Raw genomic sequence first — 17,404 nt, forward strand, 5'->3', positions numbered from 1 at the left:
GCCAGCCAGGAAAGGGCTCAAGGTGTTTCATTCAGCAGGAAGAAACCACTGCCTCCCTGTGAGGCAGCCAAGGGGCGGCTCCTAGGTCCCTGCTTTCGCTTCTAAAACAAGGACTTCTTCACCTGACAACCATGCAGGCTCTTGGAAAGAGCTGTGTGATTCTGGAGATGCGTTTGTGGATGTGTGTGAGAAAGATGAGCTGAGGAAAAGATACCTACGTGAGACCCTGAGTTATATTCCAAGCCATGTGGAATGCTGGCTTTCTCACCAGCTCCCTGTCTGACAAGCCATGTGACCTCTGAAAAGTCACACCCTGGTTGGCTGGGCCTCTTGAAGCATGTACGTTTGAGGTGGCCACTTCAGTCTGCTCTGAGGTTCTTGAATTTGAATCGGGTTTTACCTAGCTCTCTGACATATGTCCTGGAGTGTTTAAAGTTAGTCTATCTCACCTTGAAGTAACATCACAAGGGCAGAGGGAGAGGTTGGAGGCTGCGCAGAAGGCCTTGGAAGCGCCAGCGGCCAGGTGCCACAGTCACCCAGCAATCAAATATTAGAAGATTCCAGAACAATGCATCCGAGCAGTTTTACCTTAAAATATCCCATTGCATTTCCTAGGCAATTCTAAATTGATAGGCCCTCGATTATTGGACTACAAGATGAAATTCCTTGCCAGGCAGTTTCTCCTCGAACCAAACTCAGAGAGCACGGAAATAAAATAAGTGGGTGTTTTATCACCAGAGAAAAGGAAGTCCAGGGAGGGATGAGGCCTCCAGCAAAAGCTGGGGCGGGGCTCCCAGGCCCCACTCCATCCCTACCATGTACAGGCTCAACAAGAGAACAGTTCCACAGTACCTTTAAGAAGGGGGTGAATAAATGACCCACTTAGCAGCCAGGGAGATAATGACCCCTGCTCCTGGAGGGGCCGGGGAGGTTTACATCACAGATCACTCAATGATAGGTGAGCCTCCTTAAAGGCCCTTTTAGCACTGACATATTGATCAAATTATATATAACTACAACGCCATTAAATATTTATGCTTCCGAGGAAGCCTGCTGAATTCTTTATGCCGGGAGGGCTTGGAACAAGAAAAGGCCCAGCCCTGGCATGACCCTGAGGATCTGTCTCCTGGGGGAGGGCAGGGACGCTGCCGGGGGCTGGCCTCTGACACTGGCCCCCACGCCCTTCACACAGAGAAAGGATGGCAGCCCTCATCTGGCAAGGGCAGATGAAAGGCGAGGGAGTCTGGGGGCCTAGGCGTGACGTGACCCTGCCACGTGCTCCGCTGAAAGGAGTCTCACCTTCCTTTTCTGTGCTCACCAGAAACCTTAGACATTTTCTGCCAAGAGTCCAGGGAGGAAGGGAATTGGGAATGGTGATGCTAAGTGAGGAAGTGAGGGAGTGGTGCGGGGTGGTGGGTGGCGGGGGTGGAAGGGACAGAGTTAGTGTCTAGGCCACTAACCCTGGAAAGAGCTGGCGATGCAATGTCCAGAGACCTGCATGCCTGCCCCAGGTGTGTCCTGTGCTAGGACCTCAGCTTCCATTGCATAAATGAGGCAGATTTAGGTTCAGGATAATAGTCAGTGCTCTCAAAACCAAATTCAGTGCTGTATGCAAGTGAGTACCCTGTCCTGGACAGCATTCAACTCCAACCCTACAGACACACGGGGGTGGACACCACTCCATGGGAGGGACCTGGAAATCTGACAGCCAAGTCCCTCTCTGCCTCTAAGGCTTTCATTTCTCAGACTCTCAGTTTCCATCCACCGGGCTTCCTGTTAACAAGATCCAATAATCTTTAAATATTTGTTCACTTTAATTTCTTGGTTTCTAAAACACATTAAACTCTGCCTGCCTCCCACCCCCACTCCAGGGAATGGTCCTCAAAGAGCCTGCTTGTGTAGATGAACAGGGAAAGTCTTTTCAAATTACAGCTTCTCCCAACACTGTCCATTCATCCCAGGCACGACCAACCGACCAACCCACCAACCCCCTCCCCATCTCTCCCTCCCCTCCCCATCTCTCCCTCCCTCCCCTCAGATAACCCCCAGCCTCCCTCCCCCACCTTCCCAGACTCCATTGGCCAACTCCTGCCAGGAGGAAAAATTCTCAATTCATCCCTGTGGGGTTGCCATGGCAACCCCCAGCCACCTAATCCCCCTTGGAACATTATGCAAATCTCCCTTTGCCCCTCAACAGGCTGTAAAAGTCACATTACCCTTGCAGAGGCAGCTCGTTAAATTTTGGGGGTCTCCCTGTAAGGTCAGTGCTACAAATGAAGCATTGGCTATTGGCTATGAATTTTAAGGATGGGCCTCTCTGGGAAACCTGGGGGGCAGGAAGGGGAAAGCAGGATGTCACAGTATTCCTTAACAGACTGACCGTGGGCAGAAACAGCCCCATTTTACCCTCACCACCAAGTTCAAAACCCAAGAGCACGTCCTTTTCCTAGTTTAAAAGTGTCAGAGGGGCCTCGCTTCCCCAGACAAAGATGGCAGAAGTGGTGGCATTTCATAGGCCTTAAAAATCAAGATCAGGTATTTAAGAACTTGTTTATATCATCGGCTCGCTCTCAGGCTGGCCTCCTCCCAAACCACCAGCACATTCACCGTCTCATTTCACAGATGAAGAAAACAAAGCCCAGAGAGGGCCTGGCTGCCCAAGGTCACACAGCAAGGCAGTGGCCCTAGAGCCAGACTTCCTCCTCCTCCATCATGGGTTCTCAAGCACAGCAGCTTTGGCTCCCCCGGGGACATTTTGGGGTGTCACAACTGAAGTGGTGCCACTGGAATTAGGAGGTAGAGCAATGCTGCTAAACACCCCAGGGCAACCCCACCACGAAGAATTATCCGGCCCCCAAATGCCAACACGGCCAGGGTGGGAAACCCTGGTCTATGCATCACTGACACTTACATTTCACTGAATTCTTAAAATCTCTGAGGACTTCCCAGCACTGGAACTGAAGCCCTGACGCACAGGTGGGTCTGGAGGTGGGCCAGTGGGCAGACCACAAAAGACCACACCTTGATGTGGCCTCTGGATAAAGATCATTGGTCCAAATGAAACAAGCCTAGTTCTCACTTCTGAACCCACCCCTAGTCGACCGTGAGACCGCAATCCAGCCACTTAAACTCTTGAAACATCCGTGTTCCTACTGTGAGGTGGGGCTTAAGGTGTCTACACGGTAGGGCTGGCATGATGGAGCCAACCAGTCACAAATGAGAAAGGGCTCTGGGAAGTCTTACAACATCAGCAACACCAAGGAGCTGGTCCTCGCTCTCTGAGGCCTTGGCAGCTTTGGGGACTGTCCTGTTTTGAGAAGCCCTTGTGAGATCTCCCCACACACAGAGGAGTCAATATACATCATCTCACATCATCCTCAAAACACTCTATAAATGCACAGGCCCATATATGATGCCTCCGGCCACACATGGCTAGTGAATGTTCACTAAAGTTCAACTTGACACTCAGTTCCTCGGTCACAACAGACACATTCCAAGGCTCAAGAGCCCCATGGGGCTGGTGGCCACCATACAGGCATTTCCATGACTGCAGAAAGTTCTATCAGACAACATTGCTCTAAAGGGAGGCAGGCATCCTCATCACCTCTGTTACAAATTCAAGTTCACAGAGGACAAACGGGCCGCCAAGTTGCACAGCCAGTAGACCCTGATTGAGGACTCAAACCTAAGTTTGTCTCACTCCAAAGCCTGTCTCTCAGCCACCAGGTCAGGCCAGCTCCCAGATCCTGGTCCTTTGCCCCTAACTTCCCAGGATCCCCCCTTTGAGAACCAACTGACTTCTAATGAAGAAATTCTGATTCCACTGGCACCTTTGTGAAAAAGGGTTTATCAATGACGCATCACCTGGAGGCCTGGGAAATGCCCAATATTCCTGCAAAACCAGAGGACTGAGAAAGGGATGTGGTCCGAGGGACAGAGAGGGAGAGCCAGGGAAAGGTGGTCCTTTGAGAAGGGTGGGTAGGAATCAGGTAAGAGATGAGAAACCAAAAAATGGCTAACAGAGGGATTTCCCTGGTAGTCCAGTGGCTAAGACTCCAAGCTCCAATGCAGGGAGCCTCAGTTCCATCTCTGGTGAGGGACCTAGATCCCGCAGGCCACAACTAGGTCCCAGCACAAATAAATAAATTAAAAAAAAAAAAAAAAAGGCTAAGAGAGACGATCACACACACACACACATGCCACCACCTTAAGGAATTCCTGCAGACTGAGCTCCATGGTGCCACACACACTTCCTAAGTGACACGGCCAGAGGCAAGCCGACAGGGGGAGGACCCTGGCAAGGGCAGGTGCCTCTCTGGGGCTCTAATGCTCCTCATTTCTGGCTGGCTTCGTGGAGAGCTGTTTCCCTGGGATGAAGTGTGAGGCCCTGGGAGACAGGGTCCCTGGACCTCAGTCCCTCCAGAGTCATGCCCTCGGACTCCTGCTTTTAGGCCAAGCAAGACTCTCCATGGGTGACGGAGCTCTGAGGAAGAGTCCCTGTCTCTTCTCAGAGGAAGGGTTTAAGGAGATGCTAAAGCACCCACTGACCGATCAGGCCCTGGCCAGCTCACCGCCTCCATCTGCCGCATCTCATCTGTTTGTCTTCCCACCAGACCATTCAGCCCCTCACTCTAGACCATGTGGTATCACCTGCAGCTTCTCCACAGGGCCACACAGAGTTGGACATGACTGAAGTGACTTTAGCAGATGCACACAGCTTCTCCCAGGCCCGTGAGTCTGCCCAACGTCTTCCTGGGCAGGAAGTCTGACAGAGCCTGTACCCGGCCCCACCCCAGCTGGAGGACGGACTCCTGTCCTGGTTCCCCAGTCCACGCTAAACTGCCTTGCTCCTCCCCAGCAGATATCACCACTGATTCCCAAAGCATCTGCCAGGATGTTCAGTTTCAAACCAGGAGGAGAACAGATCTGTTAACTGCTCTCCTTTAAGAAGCCCTGGAGACTGGGTAGGGGCCCCTCCTCCAACCCTTCATCACACCGTCCTCACCTGGGTGGGTGGTGAAGGCGTTTAAAACCAAAGAAAGCCTCCCCAGCTGACCAGGCAGGAAGAATCACCTCCCCTGCCCCTTGTTGCAAAGAGTTGGAAAGAACTCTCTGCGTTTGATGGAAGACGCAGCCTTCCAGTGCAAACTAAGAAGCTCTCATTTGGAATTAAAAGAAAAAAAAAAGTTGAAGAGCTGTGAACAATGGTTATCAAGGATTTAAAAGGGCAATGAGATAAGGCCCTGGCACTTGGAACTCCAGGCCCATATAGATAGCTAAGGCATGACAAGCATCATTGACTAAGTTACCTCCAAGCCATTAACCCTTGCTTCCTGCTGCTCAGGTCCTCCTATAATCTAAATGCAGCATGCTTTCCTGGCTCTTCCCCATTCCTTATCCCCTCATACCTCTGCTTTATCATCCTTCCCAAGTATCTGGTTCTTCACCCCTCTCCTTTCTTCCCCTCACACTGTCCTGTCATGTGAAAGGAGGGGGGGGAAGCGCTTAAGCCTATTAAAGACACGTTAAAATACAGGTTTATGACATATTTCTTTCTACAATCACGACTTTCGCAGCCACAGGCCTCTCTCAGTAACCTGAGAAAGCCTGCAACATTCCCAGAACGATGTTACACAGGGTCAGCGAGCCCCTCCAAAAAAAAACTGGAATGTAACAGTCCTGGTCTGTGCATGCTTGTGCGTGCTCAGTCGCTAAGTCATGCCTGACTCTTTGCGACCCCATGGACTGCAGCCCGTCAAGTGAAAGTTGCTGTCGTGTCCAACTTTGCGACCCCATGGACTACACAGTCTATGGAATTCCCCAGACCAGAATGTGAGAGTGGGTAGCCATTCCCTTCTCCAGGGGATACTCCGTACCCAGGAATCGAACCAGGGTCTCCTACACTGCAGGCGGATTCTTTACCAACTGAGCTACCAGGGAAGCCCTATAGCCCACCAGGCCCGTTCTCTAGCCACAGGATTTCCCAGGCAAGAATACTGGAGTGGGTTGCCATTTCCTCCTCCAGGGGACCTTTCTAACCCAGGGATCGAACCAGGGTCTCCTGTGTTGCAGGCGGATTCTTTTCCTGGCCTGAGCCGCCATGGAAGCCCAACAGTCCGAGTCCCCCACAAAATGCACACTGTGCACCCACGACGGGCTCAGGAGCCTCTGTGATACAAAGTGGTCTTGTCCCTCGCGGCGCTCACAGCTCACTGCTGCTCCACACGCTCCCCTCCCACCCCAGCCCCAGTTTAGGAACACAGCCTGGTGGCACCCTGAGCATACAGGTCATCTTCACACCCCAGGCCTTTCCTGACACGCTCTGACGCTTTCCTCCTGGTGTGTTTGTCCTGGACCCACATGGCTGTGAGTTTAGGTTTCTAAGACAAAAATGTCTTATCCACTTTGCAAACAAGTGCTCCACAAATGTGAACGCCTGTATTATTATAGTCTCTAACTATAGATCAGAATTTTCACTCTGTCTTCATAAAGGCTTTCTCTTGGCAGTGTCTAGAGGTGGCGGCAGCTGCCCCAGGATCCCACCTGTGTCCCTCGCATGGCAGGTGAACAAAATGGGGCCCCTCTAAGGAGCCAAGGCCAGACTCAACCCCAACAGGGCTCCCCGGTCATCTCAGCCCCACTGCTAGGAACTTTGTTCTTCCTTCACCCTGTAATGGGTCAGGGAAGGTTTTGGCTACAGCAGTGAAGGGAACCCCTTCTCAAAAAGATATTGCACCATTAAAGTCATGATGTCGTGGGGTGAAGTGGAGGGAGGTATTTGTTCTTGGGCAGAATCTTCAAAGCTGAGTCAGTGGGTCCCCCTGTTAATCCCCGAAGCTGGGATGAACGTCCCCTGCAGAAGGCAGGTCCCTGCCCTACTCATCCTCATGATTTTCAGAGGAACCTCTGTACAGAAGGGCCTCCTAAAATCTGCTTTCAAGGGCTTAGAGGGTTGTAATCTGACTCCCCAAAGGCTGACCCCTTTCTCCCTCAGGTGGTCTCTGCCTGCTCATCCACGGTGACAAGGTAACATCTTGGAAGCCTGCCCCCCTCTACCCTCACGCTCACCAGGCAACATCCTTACCCACGGAAGAACTCTACATCACTGCTGGGGAAAACAGCAACTCCCCCGGTAACCTCCTCCAGAAGACCCTCAGGGGAGGCACCCCACCCCCACCGCATACCCCACAGGCTGCCTGCAGTGGATGGTACCCAGACCTTACTTCTGTGGCAGCAGGAAATCCCCCCTTCCCTAAGTTTCTCCTTAGCCTCAACTTGAGAGGGAACATTTCTTTTGAAAGGCAAGAGGAAAAACACAAAAGCCAAGGGAAAAAAGCAAAGAGAGAAGGGGAGAGAGCACATCTTGGCTGTGAGTCTCAGAGAGCATTTGTTGAAAACAAGATATTGTCCCTTTAAGCATATAAAAACAAGGCCCTTGAGCGCGCAGTTCTCACTCTGGTACACAATTATGGGTGCTTTCAGCTGTCTAGCACTACTTCAAGTGCTCTCTTAAACCAGACTGTCAATGGCATGTTGAAAGCTATTTTGCTGGCTTGCTATCATTAATAGCAAAGTGGAGAGCTGGGCTGATGAGAATTAAATATGGGGGAGGGGGTGGGTCATAACCAGTCATTACAGAATTACCAATATGAGCGAGAAGACAATGCCACTTTGGGGGATAAAGTTCAAACCAGCAGATGATGGTGGGGTAGCCAGCAGGGGAGGGAGACAGACTGCAGAGAGCAGCCCCCACCCCACCCCCCAGCCCGGCAGATGGACGCGGGCCAGCCTTAGAGAGCCATCTGGGGACGGAGGAGCCACAGAGCAGCGAGTGTGAGCGCCGAGAGGCCTTGGAGATCACTTCGCTGCAACATGTCACCACCTCGCCTCCCACCCCAAGTGGAGTCCCTCCTCCCCTCCCCCCCCACTGCCAGTTCCCAAGACTTGTGGACTTGTGGCTTCCGGGACACATAGCCCCGTGTTTCCAAGGGCTGCTGCCACCCCAGAGGAGCCTCCGGGGGTGCCTGCCTAATGAACCCTCGCTTTAAGACTCGGCTCAGGTAACAGCCCTTCGGTGTAGTCTTCGCTGGTGTAGTCTTCTCTGACCTGACTCCCCTTTCCCAGGAAGAATGAGCAGCTCTGTCCCAGGGTGCTCCTCCCGTGACACTGGCCCTGTTAGCACTTACCTCACTGCATTGCAATGACTCATTTAGATGCCCAACTCCCCCTGAGGAGGGAAGGGTGTCTGTGAAACCAGCCCCAGCCCACACCCAGCACATCCCAAGCCCCTAATACCCGTTTTGGGAATCAGTCCAACCCCCTCATTTGACTGATGAAGAAACTGGATGCTGAGCCAGAGGAGGAAGTAGCAGGAAGCCCCGCAAGAGCAACTCCCCCTCTCCTACTCACAAGGCTGGGGGAATGGGAATTCCACCCTCTGACAGTAATCCTGAGCAAAGAAAAAGCAATGTGTTTACTGAGCACCTATTATGTGCAAAGCACACACAGGAGACCTCAAAAGAGGGGCTCCCCACAGACACTGAGACTTTCTGCATGCGGATCAGTGGGACACCCCACTGAGGTCTGGCCTGGGCTACCTTTCCCTGGTATCCCAGGATTTTGTACAAACAAGATGAAAAACATCTTGCCCACACAGGAAGAAAAAGGGAATCCCTCCCTTGACTGACTTCAACAACAAAAAGGAAAAAAAGGACCTCTGACACAGACTAGGCCTTCCTGTACGAGGGGGAGGAGGAAGCCACAGACAGAAAGAGGAGCTCTGTGCCCCTCCAGGAGCTCCTGGTCCGGCAGGATTCATGAAGAGTCTTCAATAAGGTCCCCACCCAGGACCAGTACCCATGATCGGTAGGGACCACGTGCCCATCTCCCAGATCATTTCAATAATAGCGTGGATAAGAAGGAAAAGAGCCAGAAAGCACACAGACCCTCACTCTGACAGCTCCATAAACAAGAAGCAATGGGCTCCAGAGAAGGCTGGAATGGACGGCAGCCTTGAGGGTCCAGGGGGCAGATTCTTCCTAGGTGGTCAGGACAAGGTGAAGGGAGCTTTCAACTTGGTGGACCCCAAAGTGGAGTGAGGCAGATACCCTCCTCCACTGCCGAAGAGAATGAGAGCAGAGACAGCTCTGGAGAAGAGCAACAAGGCAAAAACACCAGAAGGAAACTGAGGCTTTAGAGGGGTTCCCGGATCCCGGTATTCTGACCAAAATAAATGATACTCAAAGGTATTTTTTCTTAGCTCAATTCAGATGCCACAAAAACAGGGACTGCCCTAGTATGAAGAAATACATCCCCTTCAATTTGAGGGTCCCAGCTTCTCCCTACCCAGACTGACTCGACTCCTGGGCAGGGTTTTGGTAACTTCATCACTTGCTGGTCCCCTCTCGCTCCTCACACCTTTACAGTGGCCACAGAACTTCAAGATGTTATACCTGAAGATCTTCCAGCCCAAGCCCCTTTTTATGTGGGTGTGAGGGCCCAGAGAGGGGAAGTAATAAATGAAAATGTTCCATCTTCCTTTTCAGCCACGTCCATGGCCACCCCCATGGCCATGCCCATCCTCAGGTGAAAGACTCACAGGTTCTGTCACCTTTCCCTACCTGTGAACCTTATCTCCGGGATTGCTAGTTATACACTGTGTTTATTACCAGGCGCAATGAATCATTAGTTGTGCAAATAGCTGGCGGTTCAGAAGAGGACCCTGGGCAGGCAGAGAGATTCAGCTGATATGGTTATACAACCCGAAATGGGGGACTTTGGACTTCGGTGTCACCAGGTCTGTAGCCTTAACCTCCTGAGATAATAATGCAGAAAGCAGCAATGGTAATTAAAGACACAGAGTGCTATTAGTTAATACACGAGCACTCTCCATTTCTTGAGTTTTGCTAAGAGAGCTGGGTCGGGAGGAAAAGCGGCAACAGCAGCTCCTCTGGTAACTTACTGGACTGGATGGATCTGGAAACCTCAGCTCCCCCTGCCTGGGCCTTAGTTCCTTCATCTGGACCGTGAAAGGTGTGCAGTAGAGGCCAAAGGGCTCTCCCAGTTAGAACAGAAGGTCAGAGGAAGGGCTGCTTGGTGATGGGAAAGTGGGGGCATGACACATTCCCCAAATCAATAGGCCTCCAGTGTTCTTCCAAAACCTCAGTGATCACCAGCAAGGGGTGAAGAGGCAGCCTGACCCAGCTTTTCAGAGCATCAGTGCCTCAAACCCTATGCACTACAATCGCTCTGGAATGCCTGTTTCTACGCTGGCTTTGTGATTTGTGGCTGACACTGGAGAGTGTCAGCCTCTGTGGGAACAAGATGGGAACTGATGAGCTGGCCAGCCATCATCACCTCCCTGGCCTTGCTGAATCACCCTTGACATCCTGCCTAGAAGCAGAGGCTTGGAGGAGGTGGGTGACCTCTTGAAATCTCAGGCCAGGCCCATGATTCTGTAATCTCTGCTTTGCCACAATTAGGGAGGGAAACCGAGAAGGGGAGGAGAAACCATCGACTATGTTCTCTGGGATTCATTCGACAGCTTGGAGAAAGAACACAGAGGGAGACAGAGAAAGGGCCAGGAAAGGAACCAGCCACAGTAAGTGTAACCTCTCAGTAAAATAAAGACTGGCTGCATGTACCTCATCAGCTGCCCTCTGTCAATACTCAGGCCCATCTGGCAGAACCTGAGGTTCCGAACTAACAGGCATTTCCCATTGAGCCAGCAAAGAAGGGCTTTTGAAAAAAAATATGTGGTGGTGTTGGTAAGAGGGGTGCGTGTGTGCACGCATGTGTGTATGTGTGCATGTGTGTGTGAGCTGGCTGAGGGCTGCCACACTTCCCAAGGTGCTAGCTCTGGAGATCATCTATTATATAAAAGTACAGACAGTCCCCACCCCCACCCCTGAGCTTCAAGATGAAGAATCCAGCCTGTTTGTTCCAGGCAGATGTAATCACACGAACAGTCAAGTCTAGAGGGCAGGACACTGCATGAATAATTCAAGCACTCCAGTCACTTGATTGTGTGTGCAGATAAAACACCAGTCAACCGCTAAACAGGTCAGCTGATAAACTTGTTTGCTCAGGCCTAACCACCATCCGCCAAATGCACCCAAGACCCACACTACAATTAGTGGCCGGTTTTCTTCTGCAGAACCCTAGCAAGCCTAGGGAGGTGGCCAGCCTCAGGAGGTCAGGACTGCATTTCTTAGTGCAGGGTTTCTTCACCTCCTTGCCTCTTTGTTCCTACACAGCCACAGGGCGATTTCACCCAACTCAGAGGTTGCTGTAAATCCAGCAAAGGCACTGTGCTCAGAGCACAGACAGTCCTGCTGGGAAGCAAGTGGGAGCTGAGGCTCCAAGGCAAAGGTGAGTGGCAAACAAGGTAAAGTGCTCGGTCTGGAAGCCAGAGGCCCACGTTTAAGTCCCACCTCTGCCCTCCTGGCTTCCCTAAAGCCTCGGTATCCTCGCCTATAAAAAGGGGGCAAAGAAGACATCTATCTCCCTCTGGCAGCTCAGAGGATTAAATGAGATCATGTCGCCAAACCTCAGGCATTCTCCTCCTAAGAACCCAGGGTCTGGGGACGGGCCAGAAGCCCCAGATGCACACAGCTGCTTCTTATGTAAACCCCACCACTGAATGCACTAGGAAGGTGAATAACTCTTCCTGGGTTCAGAGTGGCCCAGGACTCCAGGAGCAGCTTCGCTCCAACAGCCAAGGTGGATTCTTTGTGCCAAAGAACCATCCACTTACAGACACAGGGAACACCACCCATGCAGACCTCAACATGCAACGACATATTACACCTTAATTACGAAGCTTTTAGAAGAACGGCTGCTATAAATTTTAAACCTGGGTGCAATTACCCTCTCTAAACACACCCAAGATACCAAGCACTGAGGACAAAAAAAGAGGGGTGGAGAATGGGAGGCGGTGGCATCTTGCATAACAGCCCAAAGTCCTCGAACACCTGGGACCCCCGTTTCACTTCACACATTCTTAATGGACCAGTCGGATCCAGCCAGTTCCACTTCAAGTTAGGCAGTCTCTAGCCCATACTCCCGGGAGCAAACATCTTTACTTACAAACTGGTGTCTGTTTATGATTCTTGTGGGTCAAGAAGTAAAAGCCTGGTAGCCTTTTCCTGTGTCTCCCTAAAAAGCTAATCCCTGACTGCCTCCCCACATTCCTCAACAAAATCAGGCCCCTTTCTGGCTGCCCTTCACCCAACACTGGGGTTCCCTCCAGAAAGGGGAAGGAACCTGGATTCCAAAGGCTCTCTGTGAAACCACTGGAGCGGGCAGGCAGGAATCTACAAGCATTCCAGAGGTCACCTGCCCTTCTCACCTGCCCTGGGTCCTGCCCTCTTAAAGAGCAAAATTTAAACCTTGTAAACCACTGTTCATTTAGAGCAGAAAATCCATTCAAGTCACGGTCACCAAAGGCTAGAATGAGTCAACAGCCTTCTGAGATTTCAAGAACACCAATTGTTAAAAAGAACCATCGGCCCGCGCCATTTCTCCATGCCAAGTCAACGCTAATCGCTGGCCAAGCCAAACTATAGGCGGCCTCTCCTCGGAATACAAATATACAAACAGGCCTCTCCCACAGCCCTGCCCAGTGCCCAGGACAGAGTTACTGATATGCACTGAGATAAAGGTGTTTGTATTTGCCCAGTTTGAGGTATACTGTTATTAGAAGAGTGACGATACAGAGTAGTTTACATATCCATCACACACCAGCTAAACTGGTTTGACTTCAGGATTTCAAAGCTGAGCTCAACCCCCAGCCATCTCAGAAGTCCTAGCTAGGCTGCCCCTGGGCTTGTTACTTCACCTCTCAGCTTCCCCCTGGAAAATGGGAATGACCGAGGCAGCCTTTACATTACGATGGAGATGAGAAAGTTGCCTCATATACGTAAGGTACGGGGCTGTAACTCATCCTGGATTTATATTTTTAAGCGGTAGGTAGCCTGTTCCCTTAAATTTTGACAGCTCAGCCTGGCTTTTAAGACTCTTGAAGTTTAATCTTATCAAGGTAGAACATCACATTTTTGCACATGCGCACACACACACACGCATGCACATACAAACACACACACACATACACCCTCCTGCCCTTCCTTTTGTAAATTTTACATTAAAACAGATTAAAGCATCCAGCCACCTCTGGGTTACAGGAGTTTGTAAAGCGGATGCTGAACGGGCAACTTGCCTTTTGCTCCTTACCCCTCCACCAAGATCCAAGACCAGGACAAACTTCATAAGCTCGGATTGCTAAAAGCTCAACATGTCTGAGAACTCAACCAAGCCTCAGACCCTGCCTGTCAAGAGCTGGATCTGTAATTAGATATATATCCTAAAGCACTTACCTGTTTGTGCATCTCAATGTTCAAACCGTAGGACATCTCGTAGTACTAAAAGTAAAAAGAACTGCCGTTAACTCACAACACCAAAATCTGTGTTCCAGAATCGGCTTTGGCCAAATGGTACTTTTAGGATACATTTGCTAAAGAAGTTTAAGTCAAACCCCAAAGCCAGCTAACAAAGGGGCTGAAGAGATGAAGGACTCAGGAGTGTTGTTCTCATCTTACAGAATACCCTATGTGTAAGAAGAGTTGGGCCCTCCCTCCCACCAGCCCTGCCTGTGCCATATATCCTGTTTATACAACGTTCGGGTTCAACAGGGAATCAATCCTGTGAACACTGGGGCCGCTTGCCCTATCAGAGTTCTTTAGCAATGTGTCCAAGGTCTCTTATGTGGACAGCAGTGCAGGGAGTCCCACATATGGACCTCCAGTGCCCTCCTCACCATCAGAAGATTAAAACTTGCTGGAAGAGACACTGGGAAAAGGGAGGACACGTCTACACACTGCCCCAGGGTCCATGAGATTCTCAGTGGGGTGATCCCTGAGTGAGCGTGGAGGCAAAAGGCTCCTCCACTCTCAGGAACCCCTGGGGAGAGAGAGGGAAGGGGAGAGGTCTTATGTCCCACTCTGGCTAAATCCCAGGGCTGCAGAGCAGAGAAGTTTCTACACACTCCCAGGAGGTCTCTAAGAACGACTTTTATCCAACCCCGAGACAGGACAACCAGCCCTCAGGGAAACCTTCAGAACACAAATCAAAGGCGCACAAAGGTAGTGTACAGGGAGAGGGGTTGGGTTTCTCTTTCTGCCCCTCCTCTCACCCACCCTCCTCCAAGTGGCCCGGGCTGACAGAGGCTGGTGAAAAAGGGTCGGATGGCACACCCGGACTACACCCGCTGCGGGGGCCGCCCCGCGGAGGCTGGGCAGGGCTCCCCAGGCCCCCGCAACCCTGGCCGAGTCCCAGCCGCCTCTCACCATCACATAATGGCGCTGCATCTCCGTCTTCTCGTTCGCCAGCTTGTCGTACTCCACTTTGAGGCTACGAGGGCAGGAGGAGCCGGCTCAGGCCTGGGGCCTGCACAGCCTCCTCTGGGACCCCAACCCCTAGGGCGTCTCAGAGCCACTTGGCCACTTTCCTGACACCCACCCCCGGGGGTACTCCCCTCATCCCGCAGCCTCGGGCGGAGGGGGACGTGGGTCCCCGACACAGGGAGGGGGAGTGTAACAACTTGAAACTTCCCGCGGCCAAACGAATGAACTTATCCCGGGCTCGGGGTGGGGTGGGGGCCGGGACCCTGACGTTGGCTCGCGACCCCTCGAGACCCCCAGAACCCGGAGCGAGCCGGCTCGCGCCCGGATCCCTCAACTTCCCTCACCCCCGGAGCGGCACGGGGAGCCGAGAGGCTGCCGGCAGCAAAGGGTTAAGGCGCCGCGCTCGGAAAGGGGAAACAAAAGGAGGAGGCCCGGGCTGCCCCGCCGCCCCGGGGTCGAGAGCCCGCTCAGTCCCCGAGGGGTGGTGGCAGGAGCCGCGGCGGGGACGCCCCCGCCCTGCCAGCCCCGGGGCGGCCCCCACAGGCCTTACCTGTGATATTGAGCTTGAAGGAACTGGAATTCGTCTTTGATCCTGTCACAAGACTCAGCCACCGTGAATTTAAATCCTGGCTGCCCTGGTTGATGGGGAGCCTGAAGCCGGCCAGGACAAGACAGGGGAGGGGCGGGGGCGTCAGACCCGGCTCCAAGCTGCCCAGGCCCCTCAGCGGCTTTCCCCGGTCTCCCCCCGCCCCCACCTCTGCCAAAGGGGCCTCCCACAAAGCCCAGAACCTTCCCAACAAGTTTCTCCGGTCCCTGACGGGGAGGGGGGCGCCCTAATCTCTCCCTCTCGGCCGCGGGGCTCCTATCCCTTTTACGAAGGGGCTCCTATTCCCAAGTAAGACGGGGACAGAGGAGACACAACGAATGAGTTGGGAGACTTAGGTGAGGGGGCGGGAGACAGCATGAAAACAAACAGTTCCCCAGGAACACTGGGAGCCCCTCACGCCATTAGGGCGGAATTAACCTCCTCTCTCTACGGCGCCCCCCCATCCCCATCCTTTGTGTGAGCGCGCGCGCGCGCGCACACACACACACACACACACACACACACACACATACCATAAAGGTAGCAACAAGCAAAATGGAGGTGCCAGATAAACTGCCTCGTTTACCCTGCCACGATAGATGCTTAAATAAACCGAGTTGCAATTACTCACCGGATGTCTGCCTTGCGGATACATGGCAGGGAGGGGTCGTGATTCCGAGAGCGTGGAAGCGCAGAGAGCCCGGGCCGGGGAGGTGCGGGGGAGGGGGGAGCCAAACCCGAGCGGGGGGCGGCCGGGAAACCGAGAGCTCGCCCCCGGCCCCCCCAGCCCGATCTCGCACCGAAATCCCAGAGTCCGGCGCCCGCACCAAGCGGAGACAAAGAGCCGAGGAGCAGGCGGCAAAGTCGTCGGCGGGCGCGGGCTTTGTGCACCTAGGGCTCCGCGAGCTGCGGCCGGCCGCCTTCCCCCCGCTGCGTGGAGCGCGTCAGAGCCGGGGACTGCGCGGACATCGTCGTCTCCCCGGCGGGTCCGGCGCGGGGTCCCGACTCTGGGGGCCCCTCTTGGGGCAAGCGCGGGCGCCCTCCGGTTCACTCAGCGCGTCGCGCCGGGAGTGGGGGCGCGCCAGGGCAGCCCCAGCATCCGGGGCGCACGGGTCCGATCCCAGGGGCGGCTCTCGGCGAGAAGAGGAAGGAGGCAGGCACCGAGGTGGCGGCTTGGGGCCGCAGGAGCGCCGGAGGGTGAGGGCGGGAGCCCGGCGCTGGCGCTTCGACGCCCCCCCTCGGAGAGGAAAGCCTGCTGTTCCGTCTGCTACTGCCGCCGCCGCCGCCGCCGCCGCCACTGCAAGCCCTTCCCAGGGCCGAGGAGGAAACTCCGGGTTCAGTGGGTGGGAATCAACCGCCCTGGCATTCTAACTCCAGTAGGCACTAGAAGCCGCCGCAAGGGTGTCCTCGCTGCTCCCAGTTCGAGCGCCGAGTCCCCAGCGAGGAGCGCTCGGTGCCGCCACCGCCGCCTCGGAGCGCGCAGGCAGAAGAGCGCTGGAGGGGAGACGCAGCTCGAGACCCGGGAGCTCTGCGGCTTCCTTCCTTCGCCTCGGCCCGGCTCTCCTCTCCGCGCCCCGACACTCCCCCCCACCCCCAACACACACCCAACGCGCGCGCGCACGCACACACACACACACACACACACACACACACACACACCAAAAAAGTACCCCGAACCTGCGGATACCACACACAGACAGGCGAGTGGGACGAGCACGAGGTCTGAACTGCCGCGAGAGCAGTTCCAAATAGGGACTGAAAAGTAACAAAATAATGTGGCAGCTTCGCCCAGCGCTGGCCAATGGGAGCTCGGGGCCCCCACGTGGGGCAGCCGGACTCGGCCTGCGACTGGGCGCCGCCGGGCGCAACGTCACAATGCCCTCTTGTGTCTAAAACTATGCATGAAAAGTAGCAATCAGGCCCTACCCGCTGGTGACTTTCGCATGGGAGTGAAAAACAGCGCTCCTCAGATCAGGAATTAACCGAAAGACATATAATAAATAGATATATATTATAGTCCAGGGCTGCTGGGGTTTTTTTCCCCCCCTCTTCTTCTTTTTTTTTTTTTTTTCCCACGATATACTAGTAAATAATCATTTGGCGGGAGGGGAAAAGAGGAAAGACAGAATAACAACAAAAGAAAAAAAGACAAGCTGTACAGTCCTCAAAACCTGTGGCTGGTAGCAATGTATCAGTTTATTCTGCAGTGGCGGCGAACGATTCCTCCCTCTAATCTCATTAGGTCTGCAAAGCAGCCCAATTAGATACTATAAAACAAACAGAATCACTTTGTCACTTTAATGTTTTCACTTCACAAGATTTAGGACCGATAAAATGGTGGCTCCCAAAGTTGCCTCCCACCTTAATTTTGCTGGGAACTGAGAGTGTCCCTTTCTTTGCCCCTTCTTCTGCTCACCCA

At 53.4% G+C, this 17,404-nt stretch overlaps 1 protein-coding gene across 12 annotated transcripts in view; it reads right to left on the minus strand.

Moving 5' to 3' along the window:
- TLE3 (TLE family member 3, transcriptional corepressor) overlaps window positions 1-16,742 on the minus strand; it is a 49,163-nt gene extending 32,421 nt beyond the window's left edge. For 10 of the 12 annotated variants that reach the window (XM_059890356.1, XM_005211317.5, XM_010808918.4 and 7 more), the window contains exons 1-4: window positions 15,617-16,742; window positions 14,950-15,050; window positions 14,343-14,406; window positions 13,374-13,418 (exon numbers count right to left, since the gene is read on the minus strand). In XM_059890356.1, the coding sequence (XP_059746339.1) occupies window positions 13,374-13,418; window positions 14,343-14,406; window positions 14,950-15,050; window positions 15,617-15,640 (234 nt within the window). In that variant the 5' untranslated portion in view covers window positions 15,641-16,742. Of the gene's footprint in view, window positions 1-13,373; window positions 13,419-14,342; window positions 14,407-14,949; window positions 15,051-15,616 lie in introns of those variants that run through there. The other 2 variants (NM_001193206.2, XM_059890353.1) reach the window with 2 other exon arrangements.
- Window positions 16,743-17,404: the final 662 nt, after the last annotated feature.

This window comes from Bos taurus, chromosome 10 (assembly GCF_002263795.3).
Source record: "Bos taurus isolate L1 Dominette 01449 registration number 42190680 breed Hereford chromosome 10, ARS-UCD2.0, whole genome shotgun sequence".
NCBI classification, from domain to species: domain Eukaryota; kingdom Metazoa; phylum Chordata; class Mammalia; order Artiodactyla; family Bovidae; genus Bos; species Bos taurus.